The sequence below is a fragment of the Hyperolius riggenbachi genome, chromosome 1, assembly GCF_040937935.1.
Source record: "Hyperolius riggenbachi isolate aHypRig1 chromosome 1, aHypRig1.pri, whole genome shotgun sequence".
NCBI lineage: Eukaryota > Metazoa > Chordata > Amphibia > Anura > Hyperoliidae > Hyperolius > Hyperolius riggenbachi.
Genome location: NC_090646.1, coordinates 385,012,061 through 385,031,488, shown reverse-complemented (window position 1 = coordinate 385,031,488; position 19,428 = coordinate 385,012,061). Strand labels below are relative to the sequence as shown.

The following is a 19,428-nucleotide window of genomic DNA, read 5'->3' as shown; positions in this document are numbered from 1 at the left end:
TAGAAGCCCATAATTTATTAAATCATATTGATATACTCCTTTGACATGCATATTTAAAAAGTTCAGACCCTTAGGTAACTATTTATGTTTTTTTGTTTTTTTTATTATTGTAATTTTTTTTTTTTTTTTTAATTTAAACTTGTATGTAGGTATTTTTTGGTGTGGGAGGTAAACAGGGTTTTTTTTAATATATTTATATGTTTAATTTGAAATTTTTTTTTTTCAGGTGTAATTTGCTATTTGGCCACAAGATGGCCAGAATCAAAAAGTCCTGGGAGCGATCGATCTCGCTCCCAGGCAGAAGAAAGGAGCCCAGAGCTCAGAAAAGCCGCAGCATCTGAAGAGACGCTGTCGGCTTTTCTCCGGGGGGGTCCGATCAGCGAAAGGGATTTATAATCCCTTTCACTGATCGGTGGGCTAGCGGCCAGCAGCGGGGGCGCGCACGGGGGGGCCCGCGGGAGCGCGCGCGACCCGCGGGAGTGCGCGCAGCCCAACTGGACGAGAAATCTCGTCCAGTTGGGCTTAAGTGGTTAAAGGATACCTGAAGTGCCGTGTGTCATGATGAGATAGACATGTGTATGTACAGTGCCTAGCACACAAATAACTATGCTGTGTTCCTTTTTTCTTTCTCTGCCTGAAAGAGTTAAATATCAGGTATGTAAGTGGCTGACTCAGACAGGAAGTGACTACAGTGTGACCATCACTGATAAGAAATTCCCCTTTTTATAATTTTCTTGCTCTCACGAAGCCATTTTCTGCTAGGAAATTGTTTTATAGTTTGAATTTCTCATCAAAGAGGGTCACACTGTAGTCACTTCCTGTCTCAGTCAGGACTGAGTCAGCCACTTACATACCTGATATTCAACTCTTTCAGACAGATAAAAAAAAGGAACAAAGCATAGTTATTTGTGTGCTAGGCACTGTACATACACATGTCTATCTCATGTCACATGTCACTTTGGGTATCCTTTAACCTCCTTCGCGGTATGGACGAGCTCAGCTCGTCCATTACCACCGGAGGGTGCTGCTCAGGCCCTGCTGGGCCGATTTTCTTCAAATAAAAAAAGTGCACACGCAGCCGGCACTTTGCCAGCCGCGTGTGCTACCTGATCGCCGCCGCTCTGCAGCGATCCGCTGTGAGCAGCGGCGAAAGAGGGTCCCCCCAGCCGCCTGAGCCCTGCGCAGCCGGACCAATCAGTTCCGGCCAGCGCTAAGGGCTGGATCGGAGGCGGCTGACGTCAGGACGTCGACTGACGTCCATGACGTCACTCCGCTCGTCGCCATGGCGATGAGAAAAGCAAAACAAGGCTCATCGCGGCCCTTCTTGTTACTGCTGATTGCCGGAGGCGATCAGAAGTACGCGGCAGGAGCGCCCTCTAGTGGGCTTTCATGCAGCCAACTTTCAGTTGGCTGCATGTAATAGATTTATTTTTATTAAAAAAAAAAAAAAACCCTCCCGCAGCCGCCCTGGCGATCTTAATAGAACGCCAGGGTGGTTAATAAAAAGCACTAGAATAAGGAGACCCTGTGATAGGGGTTTGTGAAGTAAACAGCCACACCTACTTTTAAAAACCATGCCGTCTGCAAAATAATTGCAGGGGTTCCTTGAGATCCCAAAATTAATTTTGGTATCTCAAGGATTCCCTGCAAATATTTGTAGGGTTTCTCCATGGTAAAAAGGTTGAGAAAGGCTGTTTTGATTATGAAGAAAAACTGTAATATAAAAGTAACATTTACCTCCTGCTCATTGAGTTGCACATACTAATCAAGATTTATAACTTACAGGGTACTTACGGTACACAATGGATAACAGAATGAAACAAAACATTTTATGAGCTAACAACAAAAAAAAAATCCATGCATTCACTGCCTGGACCTACTACCATTAGCGCTTTTCGATTTTTCGGAAATCGCAATCGTCTGGCTGCACGCTTATTGGTGCGATCACATTTCACTCCCGGTGTTTCATATCGCAAAAGCAGCAAGCGGAAAAAAAAGCTTTTGCAAACGCAATTGCACTTACAAGTGGAAAAAGGCCATAAGGCTGTATGAGCATAAGAGCGCTATTCACACTCATAAACCATTGTATGTAGCACCAGATGCCTAATGTGAGGGCACAGCATGAGACCTGGTTGGCGAGACATTTTTATTAACCAGGGTCACACTGTTAGCCAGCTCAGGTGAAAGGTTTTGGAGGAACTGTATCCCAGAGGACTGCAATCCACAAATTACTCCAAAGGGAGGAAAAAAATAATTGGCAGATTGGATTATGTATGCCCTTTTAGATTAAACAAGGTATTCAGCCTGAGATGTTTTCTATGAAACTGCACAAACAATGAGAATTAACTAATGTTGAGGTTTTAGCTGCTAATCAATCATGTATGTTAGTTAAAGTGGACCTCCAGAGTAAACAAGAAAATCCTGCAGCCAGCAAGTAAAAAAGGTTTTACTTATTTTATCGTAAAGAAAATCTGTAATGAAAAAAACTCCCCTGGGGGTACTCACCTCGGGTGGGGGAAGCCTCCGGACCCTATTGAGGCTTCCCCCGTCCTCCTCGGTCCCACGGCGGCGTAGAAAATCCTCCCGGAGCGGCGGCAATGTAAATATTTACCTTTTGGCTCTAGCGCAGGCGCAGTATTCGCTCTTCCCACGGAGATAGGCAAAAATAGCCGATTTCCGTCAGGCCACTCTACTGCGCAGGCGCAAGTCTCCTGCACCTGCGCAGTAGAGCGGACCCGCCGGAGATTGGCTATTTTCGCCTATCTCCATCAGAAGAGCTGCAACAGCGCCCCTGCTGGAGCCTGGAAAGGTAAATATTGCACAAGCTGTTGGATTTGTCGCCTGTGCATTCCGGGGGCTGCAATGAGACCGAGGAGGACGGGGGAAGCCTCGATAGCGTCCAGAGGCTTCCCCCTACTGAGGCGACTACCCCCCAGGGGAACTTTTTTTAGTACAGGTTTTCTTTAAAGCGGACCTCCAAAATAAAGAAAAAAATCCTATGGCCAGCAAGTAAAAAAAAAAATTAAAAAAAAAACTTTTATTTACCCGACAAGCCTTGTCCAGCTATCCCTCGGAGACAAAACACCAAATGACATGTACTGCAGTAATCATTTGCTTTATAACGGAAAGAAAATGGATTTTCAAAGTAAAGTCCATGTTTTCCTATGGCACAGTTCCCACTATACGAGTTTTAACTGAAAGCTTTTTCACAATTCACTGCTATGGAAAAAAAGCAACCCTAATGCATACTAACGCATACCAGCGCATTAAGTGTAAAAAGGTCTGTAACGTCTTGGTGTTTTTCTCAGAGGAGAGAGGGGAGCCGGGGCCAGGAGCCAGAAGTCAGATGATGCAGGGTCTTCGGGACAGCTTCACAGGACAAGGCTCCTCTGGTAAATATTTAACTTTTTTTTTTTTACTTGCTGGCCACAGGATTTTTTTCTTTTCTCTGGAGGTCTGCTTTAAGAATAGTTCCAGTCTCTTCCTGTCAAGTGTCTGAGTAATTGATTGTCTTTGGCAAAATGCATGCAACTGTTGGGCAGTTTTATCTATCTTTGTCAAATGTATTAGTCCTGCAATAAAGTTAAGGGCACTATGGCACAAAATTGTAAAATATAAAATATGTGCAAACATATACAAATAAGAAGTACCGGTATGTTTTTTCCAGAGTAAAATGAGCCATAAATTACTTTTCTTCTATGTTGCTGTCACTTATGCTGGATACACACGGTGCGTTCGCGCACTCGATTTTCCCGTCGATTCGTTTATTTCCAACATGTTCGATTTGGATTTCGATGGATCGTTAGGTCGATTCGGCATACTTTGCATGCGAATCGACCTAACGATCCATCGAAAATACAAATCGGACATGTTGGAAATAAACAAATCGACGGGAAAATCGAGTGCGCGAACGCACCGTGTGTATCCAGCATTACAGTAGGTAGTAGAAATCTGACAGGAGAGACAGGGTTTGGACTAGTCCAACTCTTCATGGGGGATTCTCAGGGATTTATTTATTTTCAAAAACACTTAGTATATGACAGTTGCTCTGTCCAACTGCCAAAAAACTGTAGCAAACAGGGAAGCTGTCCACCATCATTGTTTAAATCCTTTTTAGGGAATATCTTCATAAAGAATAAAAGCCTTGCTGAGAATCTCCTATGAAGAGATGGACTAGTCCAAAACCTGTCGCTTCTGTCTGATTTCTACTACCTGCTGTAAGTGACAGCAACATAGGAGAAAAGTAATTTATGGCTCATTTTACCCTGGGAAAAAAACATACTTCTTATTTGTCTATGTTTGCACATATTTTAAATTTTACAATTTGCCCCTTTAAGTTAATGGATATGTCCATCTGGTAATGACCCTCACTGGATACCAATGTTACACATACTGTCCAATTAGATTCACGCTTCTATTTTCTAGCTCATAATAAAAATTAGGACAACTGACTCATCAGAATGACCCATTACTTGCATAACCAGCACATTTACACACATTGAAAGTAGTAATATCATACAGAGTGTAATAATATGGTAGATGCTTACAGCTACAACAGCTTCCGCCACTCCTGTCAGGACAGCAGGTCTGAGGGAATGTAGAAGGATCTTGCTCTCTTGCAGTACAAAATAAAGTAAGGTGGCACAGTTTTCAGGTCCCAGGTTCATCACAAGTGTGCTAAAATTTGCTCCACTAGAAAAAAGAAAAAAAAAATTATACTGCTGACAAATGCAGTACATATTCAACACCATTTTAACTATTTCTGCTTGGTTCCACCACAGCAGAGCACTGTCTAATGCTGTTGCATATCCATGAGACTGTCTATGCCACAATTTTCAACAAGTCTTGAAGAAGAGCAAGTTCGCAAATAGGAGACATTGATAAAAATGCAAAGATTAAACAATAATAATTTGGAAAGTGCTTTGCTCCCATAGGATCCATAAGGCATCATCCAGGAACTTTAAACCAGAACATCTCGAAGTTTAAATTGTCTCAGAATTACATGTAAAGTTTCAATATCATGTGAACACTGCCAAGTTGCATATAAAGAAGATATCCTCTTTGTAGACACGTGCTACTTTACAAGAATAGATAAAGTAGATACCAGGTGATAAAGCATATTGATTTCACAGGGACAAAACTACTACTGTTCACAAAACAATATCAGTATTGTTTAATCTTGTAAACTGCTACAGGTGTAGATCTGCGAAAGGACAGTATTCCTTTCACAATGGCAAGATGGGGATTGCTTGAACTGCTCTGTATCACATGATGTAAACAAACCACATGCTAAGTGACTACTGACAGAGAGGAGAATCCTGTCCTGACATTAGCAAACTGCAATGGGAGAACTACACAAAAGAACTGAATGCCCTCCACAGTACTGTGATACAAAGTGCTATGTGAAAAGGGCAGATTTTAGAATTTATAAAATTGCATGTTACAGCCCATTAGCCATCTGTCCTCTTATTAGGGTGTTAGATGAGCCAGTCCACCCGTGGACACATTCTGTCTCAGAGTTTGCTGAATGCTTCTGGTAGTAGGCCCACTTGGTTAACAGTCAGGGGTTTTAACAGATGTAGTGCGGTAACATGCAATTATTGTGCTTTTCATGGATTATCCTATTATGTTGCCTAAATGTCTAATGGCACTTCTTTCCCTATCCAGCAGTACATTAAGTGCAACACTTGTTTTGTAATGTATGTGGTTATGTGTACTGCTGGTCATATTAAAGGGACACTTAAGCCAGAAAAAAAAAAAGAGTTTTACTTACCTGGGGCTTCTACCAGCCCCCTGCAGCAGTCCTGTGCCCTCGCAGCCACTCACTAATCCTCTGGTCCCCCGCTGCCAGCTAGTTTCGTTTTTGCCGACATTTTTTGCAGCTTCTACGATGCGGTTGACAGGTGAGTGGTTAGGGAGGGGACCGTGTGGGAGATGTGCCTACACGGGGCGTCCCTGTTAAACGACGCAATTCACGATTGCGTCCAACCGAAGCCTCCCACCTGAATGCTAATCTATGTAATTCCTGCTAGGTATGGTACAGCAGGCAAAGGGTGTATGACAGTGCACCTGATTGGCTGACAAGCGTCTGCTGGCCAGATAGAGGCAGGATATTGCTCTGACTGGAAGTTAGCAATTGTGTTTGTTGCAGTTGGCATTCACGTGTAGGTTTCTCCGCATTCCCGACTGTAATTAGCGCTATTGTGGGCCGCAACGCGTACAAAAATACACGTTGCCGCTTATCTATGCGTAGGTAATGCGGCAACGCGTATCTTTGTACGCATTGCGGCCCGCAATATCGCTAATTACAGTCGAGAATGCGGAGAAACCTACGCGTGACCAGTCCTGTCAGGCCTGTCAGCAAAAACGAAACTAGCTGGCAGCGGGGGACCAGAGGATTAGTGAGTGGCTGCGAGGGCACAGGACTGCTGCAGGGGGCTGGTAGAAGCCCCAGGTGAGTAAAACTTTTTTTTTCTGGCTTAAGTGTCCCTTTAAATATAAGTGGTTATGTGTACTTGTCATATTCAATATGATGGCTATACGATCAAACAAAACTGCATTGTGGAACATTCTAGCGGCCCTGCCTGGCCGACATGAAAAAGGTTTAGTAGCATTTTATATTTTTGTATGGTCTACTGGGGACATGTGCTGCTTTTTTGCAGGGCATAGGATAGATATCTATGCCAAAAAGGGGTGGGGATATTCACAAAATCTTACTGAATGCCAAATGGAATATGAGACTTCTAGATTGAGTTTAATATTACTAATGTGTTTGTTCTTTTGCTTTTCTTTTAATGTGTTAGTTATTTATTTTAATCAGTATGTTATGAAGATATCCTTTCTGTTTCCATAACTTCCCTAGATTGAGGAAGTCATCAGGCCTCCTCCAGATCTTGGCAGCCAATGTGCTCGATTCACAAAACGGTGCTGTTAGCATGCTATGAATGGTGCTTCGCGCAAAATTCCGCGTGATAACGGTTATCGAGCACAAAAATTCTCATTAACGTGATTTTCTTGCGCGTTAGCGATCGCGGTTGCGTGATAAATTCACGTTATCGCATGAACGTTAACAAGCGGAAAATTTACGTTAATGCGCAAACGCAAATTTTTGAGCGCGATAACCGTTTTCACGCAAAACCAGTTTTTCCACGCGAAAAGCAGTGCTAACAGCCGTGCTAGCAGTTAGTACAGTTTTGTGAATCAAGCCCAATGTGTCCCTCACCGCAGCTGTGCTCTAAGCCAGTGTCCCGGAGGCCACCCCCTGGCGAGGGTGGCAGCTTCTGTGCCTGCGCGCTCACGCTCCTGTAGACGGGAGCGAGACCACACACTCGCAGGAGCCACTGACCCCCAAATCGGCGGCTGCTACTGAGGGGAGCCCAGGACACCAGCTGAGAGTGGAGCTGCGGTGAGGGACACATTGGCTGCCAGGGGCTGGAGGAAGCCCCAGGTAAGTAGATCTTATTTTACTGAAATGCCTGATGTTTCCTTTAATGGTTGACCATCCCCTCTAAGTGTTGTCAGGGGATACATAAATGTTCCAGGTCATATGGATCTTAAGCCATAAGCCAGTGTTGCTTCCTAAAACGTGTGAGCTATCCTGTCTTGCTGTGCGTCTTTATTGTAATGCAATAAGCGTTGCAGTTTTAGGGACTGTGCGGACAAATTCAGCATTTGGTACATTGCAATACGGGTTAGGGTACCTGTTGTCCAGAACTGCCTATATAGCTGGCTTGGGCGGTAGTTTTTTTGTATTATTGTATATGCCAAGTGGTACTTATGAAATATTCATAAACAAAAACTCATGTATATCTAAGAACATAAAAAAACCCTATGCACTCCCTTGTAACCAAAATGTAAATATAAATGCATTATGAAAATAGATCACCACTACAGAAAGCAAAAAAATGAGAGCAGACAAGCTGCAGAGGTTAGCACTTTTCCCTCTGAAAAAGTATACATATTATGTACAAGTCAACTGGCAGGTACATATGCCTGTAAATCACTTGTGCAACTGTAAGATAAACTTTAACCCAGTTCACTTCCCATTTCCCACACACAATGTGCCGAAAACAAAAGCGTCTGACTCATGTTACTTGGAACCATCAAACTTATATTGTGGATGAGGTTAGTGAATTGTTGTTGAATGTATAGTTTTAATTCACACAGTAGCTTATAAACGCTTTCCATGCTCATTAACTTAAAGAGAAACTCCGACCAAGAATTGAACTTTATCCCAATCAGTAGCGGATACCCCCTTTTACATGAGAAATCTATTCCTTTTCACAGACCATCAGGGGGCGCTGTATGACTGATGTGGTGAAACCCCTCCCACAAGAAACTCTTGAGTATGTACTCTTGGCAGTTTCCTGTCTGTGAACCTTGCTGCATTGTGGGAAATAGCTGTTTACAGCTGTTTATAACTGCCAAAACAGCAAGCAGCGGCTACATCACCTGCCAACAGTAAAAATGTCAACATGTAATAAATGTCAGAATGTAAATCAGGGATTTAAAAGATTTTACAATGGGCAAAAACTGACTAAATCATTTATACATAATTATTGTAAAAATTAAGCACTTTTTTTATTACAATTGTTGAACAACTTTTGTTGCGAAACAAGTTGAAACAGCTAAAAGGTCTTTTGCTATTGTTCAAAAAGCTGATAAGACTGTTAAGTAGACCCTTCTCTCGGGTGGCTGCGACCATATTGGCGAATCTGTTTGGGGCTTTCACCAGGTAATATTAGCGATTACTACTCGTTCTTGCATCTCTTATCTGATGGTTTATTTTTGTTAGCTGGCAGGTCCAGGGAGTTTATGGTGCCTTTTGAATGGTTATGCACTGTGTCACTTTGGATCTTACTACTGTGTATATCACCCGTATTTTGGATATTATATCTTTATTCACTGTATTGACTGGATTGTATGTGACTCCTTGTTGCACGCATTTGTAAGCATTCTCTTCATGTGTATTGATGCATAGATACCGCATATCCATTCATATTCCTATACTGCAAGCCCCATTTTGCCTTATGTGATTCTTTAGCAGCCACCGACCCTTATTACAGGGTGTTCTTAGAATATATTGATTGTATTTTGTCTCCCTACCTAGTGTTTGTCACTGTGTATATTTTGTGGTTTTTAACCCAGTTGATATACATGTTAAACCCCTTTTTTGATACCAATAAAGTTATATTTATATTTAATATCCAGACAATTTGGTGTGTTATGAGATCTTTTTTCTCCTTTGTATGCCTTTGATTCCTTTGCTCTAGATACGCACATTTTTTCAACAATAACTTCTATTTTGCGGTGCTCTCTGCTAGGCCTGAAAGATAAATCGAATTTAAATCGAAATCGCGATCACCAAGATCACAATTTCAGAATCGTCAAAGCGGCAAATATCGCGATCACGTCATTTCCACAAGAGGAAGTTTGAAGAAGTGCCTTCAAACTTTCCTAAAGTCCCAGTGCCCGCAGCGTTGGACATACCTTCCATCCTCTATCGCCCTCTGCCGCCTCTTGTGCTTGGCAAAACTTCGGGTTCCTGTATGTCACATGATATTCAGGAAGTATGCCGTGCAGTAGAGCCTGCAGGAGGTTAAGTGGATAGATGGGCATCGCTGGACTCGTGCTTGAAGCTATGTCCAGAACTGATGCAACTTGGGGGACAGAGGAGGCACAGAGAGAGACAGCGTGGGCACAGAGAGAAACAGAGCAGGCACAGAGACATAAAGGAGGCAAGAGAGAGACCCAGAGGAGGCATGAAGAGGCAAAGGGGGCACAATGAGAGACGAGGACAGAGCGGGGACAGGCACAAAGGGGGGGGGGGGGGGAACAAAGCTTGATTTGAAGGAAATCGTGAATCGAATCGAAATCGTAATTTTGGACAGAAATCGCTCAATTCAATTTTTTTCTAAAATCGTTCAGGCCTACTCTCTGCTCTTGTTTTTCCAAGACTGATAAGAAGTCAATCCAACAATTGGAATGACTTCTTATCAGTCTTATCAGCTGTTTGAACAATAGCAAAATACTTTTTTTTAGCCATTTCAACTTGTTTAACAACAAAATTTGTTCAACAATTGTGCTGCATAAAAGGCCGCTGTTGAGCGTGTGTATGGGGCTTCACTTAAAACTTGATTGGCCATGCACACCCACACTTTATGTAAACGACCAATCAATCAATCTTTACAAAGACCCAATGGAAGTTGCATGAGACAAAAACACTGACCAGAAGCACTGTAGCACACATTGGTGCTTCTGACCATTCAATCTTCAGCCAAGAAATACATTATAACAATCTACTGTCCAAACAGAACAACCTGTATATACTAGAGCCAACCCCAACTTTAGCCAAGTGTTTTTCATTTTGGGTACAGTGGAGTAAAATGAGTACTTGCATCTTAGTTGTAAAAATAAGTTATCATTGCTCATTCAACTAAAATAAAAGTTGAGCCTGAAAAAAAGATTGAAGAAAAGATTTTAACTGCATCTGCGGAAATGCATTAAATGTTAGGGAGAAAGAGCAATAAGGCAAAAAGGTCACTCAATCTTCAACATGTCAACAAGCAAGAAAGGTAAAGCCAAAAGAAACTGATCAGGTAGGATATTTTCTAGGTGGTCAAATGAGCATCTGCACACTGCAGAGAGAACTGGCTGCAGCTGGGTAACTTCTAAAATGTCAGCAGAAGAAGGCAGTTATACTATATGATGCAGTAAAAGCAAAATCGATAATAAAAGTATGCTGCATAATCTTATGTTCTATTAAGCACACCTGGTTATAAGTACACTACCACTTTAATATGAACCACTTCCTGAAACTAATGTTAACCCCATTCCTGATGTCTAAATTTAACCTTTCCCTTGAACGCGAACATCTTCCAGATCCCCAACCTTAACCTACTCATTAATACTAAAGCGAACCTTTCACTTTTCTATCCTCTGAAACTTATCCTCCTACCATAATCTATGCCCAGCTCTGATACCCACTATTTGTCATCCAGTTCAGCTTCTGCATTCAGTGCCAATCATTCCCCCTGCGGCTGATAAACTCCCACAGTAGATGACAGTGCTGAGAGCAGTTGCCTGCTAATCATTTGGCAACCAAGCCCTCTACAATAACTTCCATACTTGCTCCACTGTTCTAAACTATGCTGTCTCATCAATCATGTGTCCTGTGTGACCCAGTCAGTCACTGGGTATGAATGCATTTACATGAGGGGGTGCAAAGCCTCAATCGTAATAACTCAATCACAAGTAAAATGTGGGGGACATAGTATTAAAGCGGATCTCCAGTCTAAAATTAAAATCCAGCAGCCTTCCTGTAAAAGAAAGTTATAATTACCGGCACTGCCTTATCCCTCAAAGCCATCCTGAAGACCCTGAATCATCCAACTTCTGACATGTGGCCCCTCCTTACCCAGCGAAATAAGCCAAGATGTTTACTCCAGTAGCATGGAGCCACGGGATCCTCACTACTGTGCATGTGTGGGCGGGCTCGATCTTACAATGAGCAGCCATGACTGCGGAAGAGGAGCTGTGTGGCACCAATAGGTTTAGCAACAATGCTTTGTCGTTAATCTTTGGGTGGGGTGGGGGAAGGTGCTCAGCGACAGGGGACAGCAGACCGATGGGGGAAGCCTCAATAGGATCCTGAGGTGTTCCTCTTTTTAGGTAAGTATCTGGTGTTGTGTACCCAAGCTTTGGTTTGGGTACACTTTAAGTGAAAGCAGCAGCCCAACACCTTCCAGTTTCAGTTGTTCCATCAAGTGGTCACCACATTTTCCCAAGGAAACTTAGTATGTAAATTTTAGCTTGCTTACATTTTTATGGCATTTTGAACATCAAACATTTCAACAAATTTCTATGATTCTATAATGATGTGAATCATTTAAGATGTAAATACAGAAACATGAAATAGTAAATACCTTAATGGCAATGGAGTGGACACTGGCTGGGAGAGAACCAGTGCATCATGTGCTGATAGCTGCAAAACAGGGATAAAGGCAACAGATTACAAAACGAATTCCTTTCCACCTAGTAAACATTCCTAAAATAATTTCTTCCAAGCTTATTTTACTGAGCTGAAATGTGTTTATAATTTACAACTTCTAAATGGTCAGTACAAAAGTATATTAGCAGAAAACTTTATCCCCATACAAAAAAAAAAAAAGTTATAAAAAGGAAATCTTGCTTGGAGACAAAACATTGCTATGTTTCATCAATCACTATTGTACCATGTGTATATATACCCCCTTGTATTTTCATTCTTCACTTTCACTCAAGAATGCGGCCCAAGAAGATAATGTAGGGCAAATTATGCGAGTTATAAAATGTGTTTAATAATGATGGCATGATTTGGTAAGGCCATCATGGAAATGTCAATATTGCTTTGCGGTTGTCATGCTCAAATGATGAGACTAAAAATAAGTGGTGAAAAAAAAATATTTGCACCTTCCTGATTTCCTCTAATTTTTAATTTACAGAATACTTAACTGAGTAAAATCTAAGATTTAAAATAATACAATACAGCTTGGATAAACACAATACACAGGTTCACCAACACCCATATATATCACCCATGTGAAAGCAATTACCACCCAAAGTGATTAGGGGATGGGAACATCTTTAGTAGCAGTAATTGCAATCAAGCACATCTATTATCAAACTATCACATTTTAAGAATCACAGGGGAAAAATTCTAGCCCAATTTTGTCTATATCATTCTTAATGCAGTGGCATTGGATGGCTCATACTACTAACTGCCCATTTAAAGTAAATGCTGTGAAGTAAAGCTAACCAGAAAACACACTATAGATGTTGTTGCCATCATTGTTCCATGTCTTCCTTCAATGTAAAAAGTGTTTATACTCAGAAATTGACTTTTTCTTATGTGTATGGAGAGAGGCTTACCACTAAGTTGTAACTTACGCCTGCCCCTCCCTCCCTCACTAAGCTGCCACGACCTGTAGTCATGCGTTAACTCAAAATAGCTTTTACTATAGAAAGATAAAACCATAACCCCCAGTACCATGAAATCATTGTGTTTATTGCCCATAGAAACTAACAGTGGTATCATTAGTAGTGTTGGCATTCAAATTTAGGTAGTTGAAATTTGGAAACCCAAATTCACCCATCACCACAGTTCAGCACCTGGACATGTGGGCAGGGTGAAGGGGGGTTCACTTATTTGAGCTTCACATTGCATTTCACACGACTCGTGAAGTGCAACATGAACCCAAATAAGTGAACTCCTCCTGATCCTGCCCACTTATTCGGGCGTTGAAGTGTGGTGACGGGCGAATTCGGCTTTTCAAATTTCAACAACCTGAATTTTAAACACTAACACTAGCAGGTCCTTTTATTTAGAGCCATGCCCCAAACACTTGTGATGCCTTAAATGACCCTTCCACCAGACTAAATAGTCCCGTTTTCTATATGTGAATATGTGCTACAAAGAGCCAGCACAACCTTACCATGCACCTAGCCCGGACTTTGATAGGTTTGGGTGATGCGGAGAGATATGTGTCCTGTTACCCCAGATGAACCAGTACTAGTAGTCTCAGATTAGAATCTCGTCTTTATTTGCCCAGCAAGCTCATGGTGAACCAGAACTCCTAGGAGTGTGTAAGGGGCTAAAATCTCTTCTGGTTGTAGCTAGAGACAGACACCATTTAAAACCAGTAATTTAAATGGCGCCATTGGTGAGTATTCTGCCTAATTATGTTTGGGGAGAACCTCTGGCTAATTATGCTGCATTATGTTGTAACAGTTTGTAAATAAATCTAGGCTTTAAATGAAGACATTCAGCAAGTTTGCCACCAAGATTAAAGAACGTGATCAATTCTCTGCTGCAAAGTACAAGAAAACTAAATACCTGCACAAGTATTCTTGGCCTCTGAGGAGATGGGAAAGGAACATTATGCATGAAGTGTGAAATATGTCTTGGGGAAAAAGAAAAACAAATGAAATCATGGCTATGTAACAATATAAAAGTATGTTTCTCAATTTCATTCATACAGCAAAGCATATTAAGTTATGAGCATGATTTATTAAATAGAGAAGCATTCACTTTGCCGGTTTTCACATTAGATAAGCAATCAGATTCATTACTTTTATTCCAGTTCTTGTGAACAGACAGTAGTGTTTGAAAAAGGAAGCAGCCACAATTAAAATGCATCGTTTTAATTGCGGATTTTAATTCTGAACCACTAACTGCTCTTTCCATGCTGAACTGCGTAGGTGCAATTTCAGCCTGCACCTGTGCAGTGTCACATACTGGTAGTCTCTCGTGCAAAGAGGAACAAGCCATTCATGAGGGTCTCCTCGGTACTGTGCAGGTGCGGCTGCCCTTGTATATGGACGGGAGGACTTGTCAAATATGTTCAGAGAGTCCCAGCGATGGATCGGTGGGATCGACAAGGATGGTGGGAAGCCTCTGTATCTAAAGCCCAGCTCGGAAGCAGAATCCTAGCTGAATACAGCACTAAAATGCTAAGTTTTAACTATTCCGTGAATTTCTGCTTAAAAAAAATTCTGGCATAATAGTTTTTAAGCTGAAAGCAATCTATTAAAGCAAAGTTGAAATGCTGGGTGTTAGACCGCTTTAAGTGGCACTTAAAATTATTAGTCAATGACATCCAAAACTGTACAAAGTGTCCCCAGGAAAAATATAGGTGCTGTAACAGGGTCAGCCACTAGCATAGTGCAGGTCACTCATTACCCTCTGTAAAAAAAATCCAACACAAAAACAAACAAACACTGCTCTGGTAAAGTATGACACACTTGGACGGTAGTGCTGAACCTCTAGGAACTAGCCTAACACATGGTCTTTTGAGTGAGCTCACATGGGAATCCTGCACTTCTACAAAAAAATATTTTTTTGCCTAAAATATTAAGAGCATACACATTTCTAGCATCTGATAACCCCTGGAACTAAGAGCAGAAATGCATTAGTCTGTTGGGCTTACTTTTCAATAGGGAGCGTGTGAGGACCAGACACCGAGAGTTTATAGATGAACATTAAAAACTTCCGGAAAGTTTCAAAGAAAGGCCAGTGAGATAACAAGCAAATGCACTTGTTGGTATTAATTATTTTTGAAGTTATCAGTTTCTTTTCCACTTTTGTAACAATTCCAAGCTGGAGCATCTGTTTTTCGGACAGCATTTCCCGGGGGTATGGTTCATAGAACTGAATAGCAGCACCGTAGACCTGATATATATATAAAAAAGGAGCACAAGTACATTAATGATATAACAAAAATCTGTATATGTAAGCTATTCATATATTTACATACATATAAGACCACCAAAACTGATTGTTACTCCAGTGTAACTTCTCTGACCTTAAAAACACCTCTAAAAAAACACATTTTTAATACCTTACATTTAGTTATGCATTGGAGAGACCAATAGAAAAGGTCATAAAAAGCCTGTACGCACTAAAAGATCTGGCATCATAACTGGAGATACAGCATTTGGTTCCTGTGCACAGGCAGATTATCTTGACTTGTCTCATACTCAAACTATAATTGCATTTGCCGTGACAAAATTGTAAACAGAGGAAAGACTTCACAGAACCTTAAACTCAGATTCCTGACATGTCAGAGGACCACGTGAACGTCATAGCTTCAGTGTCAGCAATAGCGGAACTGTCAAAAGGCTGTGACATGCATGGAATGGAATGCAAGTTCCTCTAGTACATTTGTTCTACAGAGCCCTGTGTAGTGAAATATTGGGTTTAATGTGTAAGTACTAATACCAGATCTCTTTAATGTGTCAAAGTGAAATATACACAGAAACAGGTATATGTAACAAATTGTAATGAACAAGGTTGGAAAAAGAGAAAAATGCACAGATGGGAAAGTGCAAATAATTCAGGATTGATTTGAATTGCATGCAATTTGGAACTGGTTCAAAATCAAAAGGGAGCGAATTTGGTTGGTCAAATTCTAAGCTGCATCGCCACCCCAGTTTTGGAGCTTTGCCTGTCCAGAGATCGATGTGCTAAAATGGCAACCAGAACTAAACAAAATCAGTCTAAATGATCAATTGTACCAGACAAAAGATCTAGCTCGAAGGGGGCATGTGGGAGGTAGTAGGCACTTGCCCAACATCCCATATCCGGTGATGTGGCCCCCAGGTCTCCCCCCCCCCCAGCCAACAGTGCTCCTCTGGCTGGAAAGTGCACCACTATTACAAGTACTCTATAGGGGGAGCAGTGTGTGTGTGTGTGTGTGTGTGTGTGTGTGTGTGTGTGTGTGTGTGTGTGTGTGTGTGTGTGTGTGTGTGTGTGTGTGTGTGTGTGTGTGTGGTGTGTGTGTAGTGTGTGTGTAGTGTGTGTGTAGTGTGTGTGTAGTGTGTGTGTAGGTGTGTGTAGGTGTGTGTGTAGGTGTGTGTGTAGGTGTGTGTGTGTGTAGGTGTGTGTGTAGGTGTGTGTGTAGGTGTGTGTGTGTGTAGGTGTGTGTGTGTAGGTGTGTGTGTGTGTGTGTGTGTGTGTGTGTGTGTGTGTGTGTGTGTGTGTGTGTGTAATCAGCTGGGGCACAGGGTTAGAGTACCATCTGGGAGAACATACATTTTTAGATTTTACGCGACTATTGCAACTACAATAGACTAAATGAACAGAAGAGCAGGTCATTAGCCATTCATCACGATAGATCATCAAAGTGTACCTTAGGCAGATATTTTTTAGTTAAATGGGACACACAGGGGCATGTTCACTTCCTAATGACATTTCTCTGTGTCCCCTCCGCGCCGCTTAACGGTGGCCCGCAGCCAGCCCCTGAATCTACCGCTTGTCGGCAGACTAATGGGGAAGAGGTGTCCTTAGCAGGAGAGGAACTCCTGTGTAACGCCCCTCCTCCGCCTCTCTGAGCCATCTCACTGGCTCTCCCCTGCCTATTCCCCACCCCTCCATGCCTGACAGTGCTCTGTGCTCTTGGATGCAGTAAGGAGATTTGCCTAATCTCGCTAGCCCCCTCGATCAGGTAGTATTTTTTTAAAAATCTTCCAGCTCAGGTTTGGGCTCTATTCCATCAGTGGCAAATACCTGTAGACAGATTAGATTTCTTAATCCATATTTTCAAAAGATCTGTTACACACAAATACACACATTGCTGTTTGACTTTTTCCCTCAAAAAAAGGAAAACATAATCATGTGCCTTTCCCCCCTGAGATAGATATTTGCTTGGTAGAGATTGTCATTTTATTTTGCACTGAGTTCACAGAAGACCTCAGAAGTAACATTTCATTCACACAGCCTCAGCTGGCATTTCAGTGAACAGTCCTCTTTGTTTCTGGCTCATTCATATTTACACTGAAAAAAAAAAAAGGCTCACTCCATAGTCTCTGGAATAGCCTAAAAGCCAGGATAAAAATACTAAGCAATTAGTTCTGTAACCGTGGCTGAATATTTGCAGAAGGCAGCAGTTATATATGCCTTGTGTGTTTCCTACTTAAAGACTGCAGGCATTGCAATCTATACCCTCATGACCTTTTAGTTGTATAGCCCTTGACAACTCCTGAAGCTTCTGCTGACTTTTCGTTGTTTCATAAGCATCCAAATATATACCATGTCTCAGAAGAGACTGGAAAAAGAAAATCTAAGATAATATCTAGCAGGATGCTGTAGGAAGAACTCATCGTTATACTATGGTCACCAGATAAAAGGGTATGGCCCATTATACTTGTTATATAAGTTGGCTAAGGATCACTTTTCTTCCGTTAGAACAACATTACTGCTACAGAAGACATATACTTTAGGTTTCTTAGCATTCAGAGATATACAGCACAAGAACTATGGCATATGGCACCAGCATCCTTTAGGGTGCTAGAATGTACCTTTTCAGCATGGGAACCAGTAAGCACAAATGTGGAGAAAACAGGAAGTGGGTACTTGATTTTGGGAGACCAGCACTCAATGTTAGCCCCCATAGGAAGACAGAAGAGAGGCACAGATTCCGGTAGCTTAAAAGACTCATAATCTTCTTCAGGATATCTGAAGATCATATCTGTTGGAATAAAATGTATCAAGTCAATGTAGTCTTGTATGTAGTCACTTTTAAAAGTATTCATACATGCAATTAGAAAAAAAATGCAACAGTTATGTCTAAATAGAAAACAAGTAGATTTTGGTGCTGTCAGCAAAGCATGTCCTGCCCAGTAATGCCTCAGTTACTTCTATATTCCTGTATGAGTAATCAACTATACAGATCCAGAAACACCAACTCCAGGCAAGCACATGCAGTAAATACCACACTGACACTCATTGTAGGTTTTCCAATGCTATTTAACATGTGCCAAGGCTAAAGGCTGAAGCATTGACGGCACATACATGAATGTGGGAGCACCTTTGTAAAATTGCTTGTATGGTTTAGCCCTCTGTGATATTGCATATAATACAGAAGCAAGATTTTTCATTTTTCTGTCTGCTGTGGACAATTTTAGATGTGTATGTATGTTAAGAGGCCAGTCTGGCAGCTGGCTTTGGGGTATAATTGGGCAGCAGGCTGAAGGAAGCTGAAAAATTTGATTGTCTGTATGGCAGTTTAAAGTACATTTGCATTCAGTTTCCTCTGGACACTGCGGCCTCCAACAAGGTAACCGGTAATTAAATAACGAGACACCTTTGTCCTGCATCCTGAAAAGGTGCTGCATTGCTTTGAAGCCTATGCATGTGAACGGCTACCTGTTGTTCTGAATATTGGACTAGATTCTAAGTGGGACAGGAAACCCTTGAAATTTGCATGTCACAGCAAGCCCAGATGTGACAGGGGGCTCTGCAGACGGTGTTGTCACAATCTGGGGAAATTGCATTAGTTTTGGGACTGAACATTAAGTGCCCCGGGCAACAAATCGGCCTATAAGAGCCAGCATAGAAAACTCAACCCTCATAGTTCCCTGGAGATCGCAATGACGCTAGAACTGCCCTGGTCCAACCAGAACTATGTGCTCCTCGCAAACAACGTTCAGACCTTCATGCTGGTAACGTTTTATTCCCGTTTTTATTTTTGAGCAAACTGTCTTGTTGTGTGTCCTTGTATTTTTACTTTGTTTTTGTAAATCTTTTGTATATTTACCTTTCTGCACTGTTCCACTTTTTTTCCTGGAATATTAAATATTTATTTAATAAGCGTGACTTCTGATGTACTAGCAAGAACTCATAGCCTTGGAGACTGCAGTGTAATTTGCGTTACAAGTTCAGTGCCCGATTGTGCCTTGCTACTGTGTGATTGTATTGTGTGTGTTGCGGTCCCGTATTTTGTCCTAAGAGCGCAGCTGACCCAAATACGAAAACGCTGGACTGAGTGCAGGCCATTCGACAGCAGAGTGGGAATTGTTGAAGTGTCTAGCAGCAGCTAGTGGTGGCAGTGAGAAGTGTTTTGAGGGGTGACAGCCTTGTGTTAGCTTGAATAAGGCTGCTTCCCCTTGCGA

At 41.8% G+C, this 19,428-nt stretch overlaps 1 protein-coding gene across 3 annotated transcripts in view; it reads right to left on the bottom strand.

Annotated features, from left to right (window-relative positions):
• Positions 1-19,428, bottom strand: part of DENND4C (DENN domain containing 4C) — a 125,838-nt gene that overhangs the window by 55,882 nt on the left and 50,528 nt on the right. For all 3 annotated transcript variants that reach the window (XM_068234394.1, XM_068234396.1, XM_068234395.1), the window contains exons 5-9: positions 17,836-18,005; positions 14,967-15,208; positions 13,874-13,940; positions 11,925-11,983; positions 4,548-4,692 (exon numbers count right to left, since the gene is read on the bottom strand). In XM_068234394.1, coding sequence (XP_068090495.1) covers positions 4,548-4,692; positions 11,925-11,983; positions 13,874-13,940; positions 14,967-15,208; positions 17,836-18,005 — 683 coding nt within the window. The remainder of the gene's footprint in view (positions 1-4,547; positions 4,693-11,924; positions 11,984-13,873; positions 13,941-14,966; positions 15,209-17,835; positions 18,006-19,428) is intronic.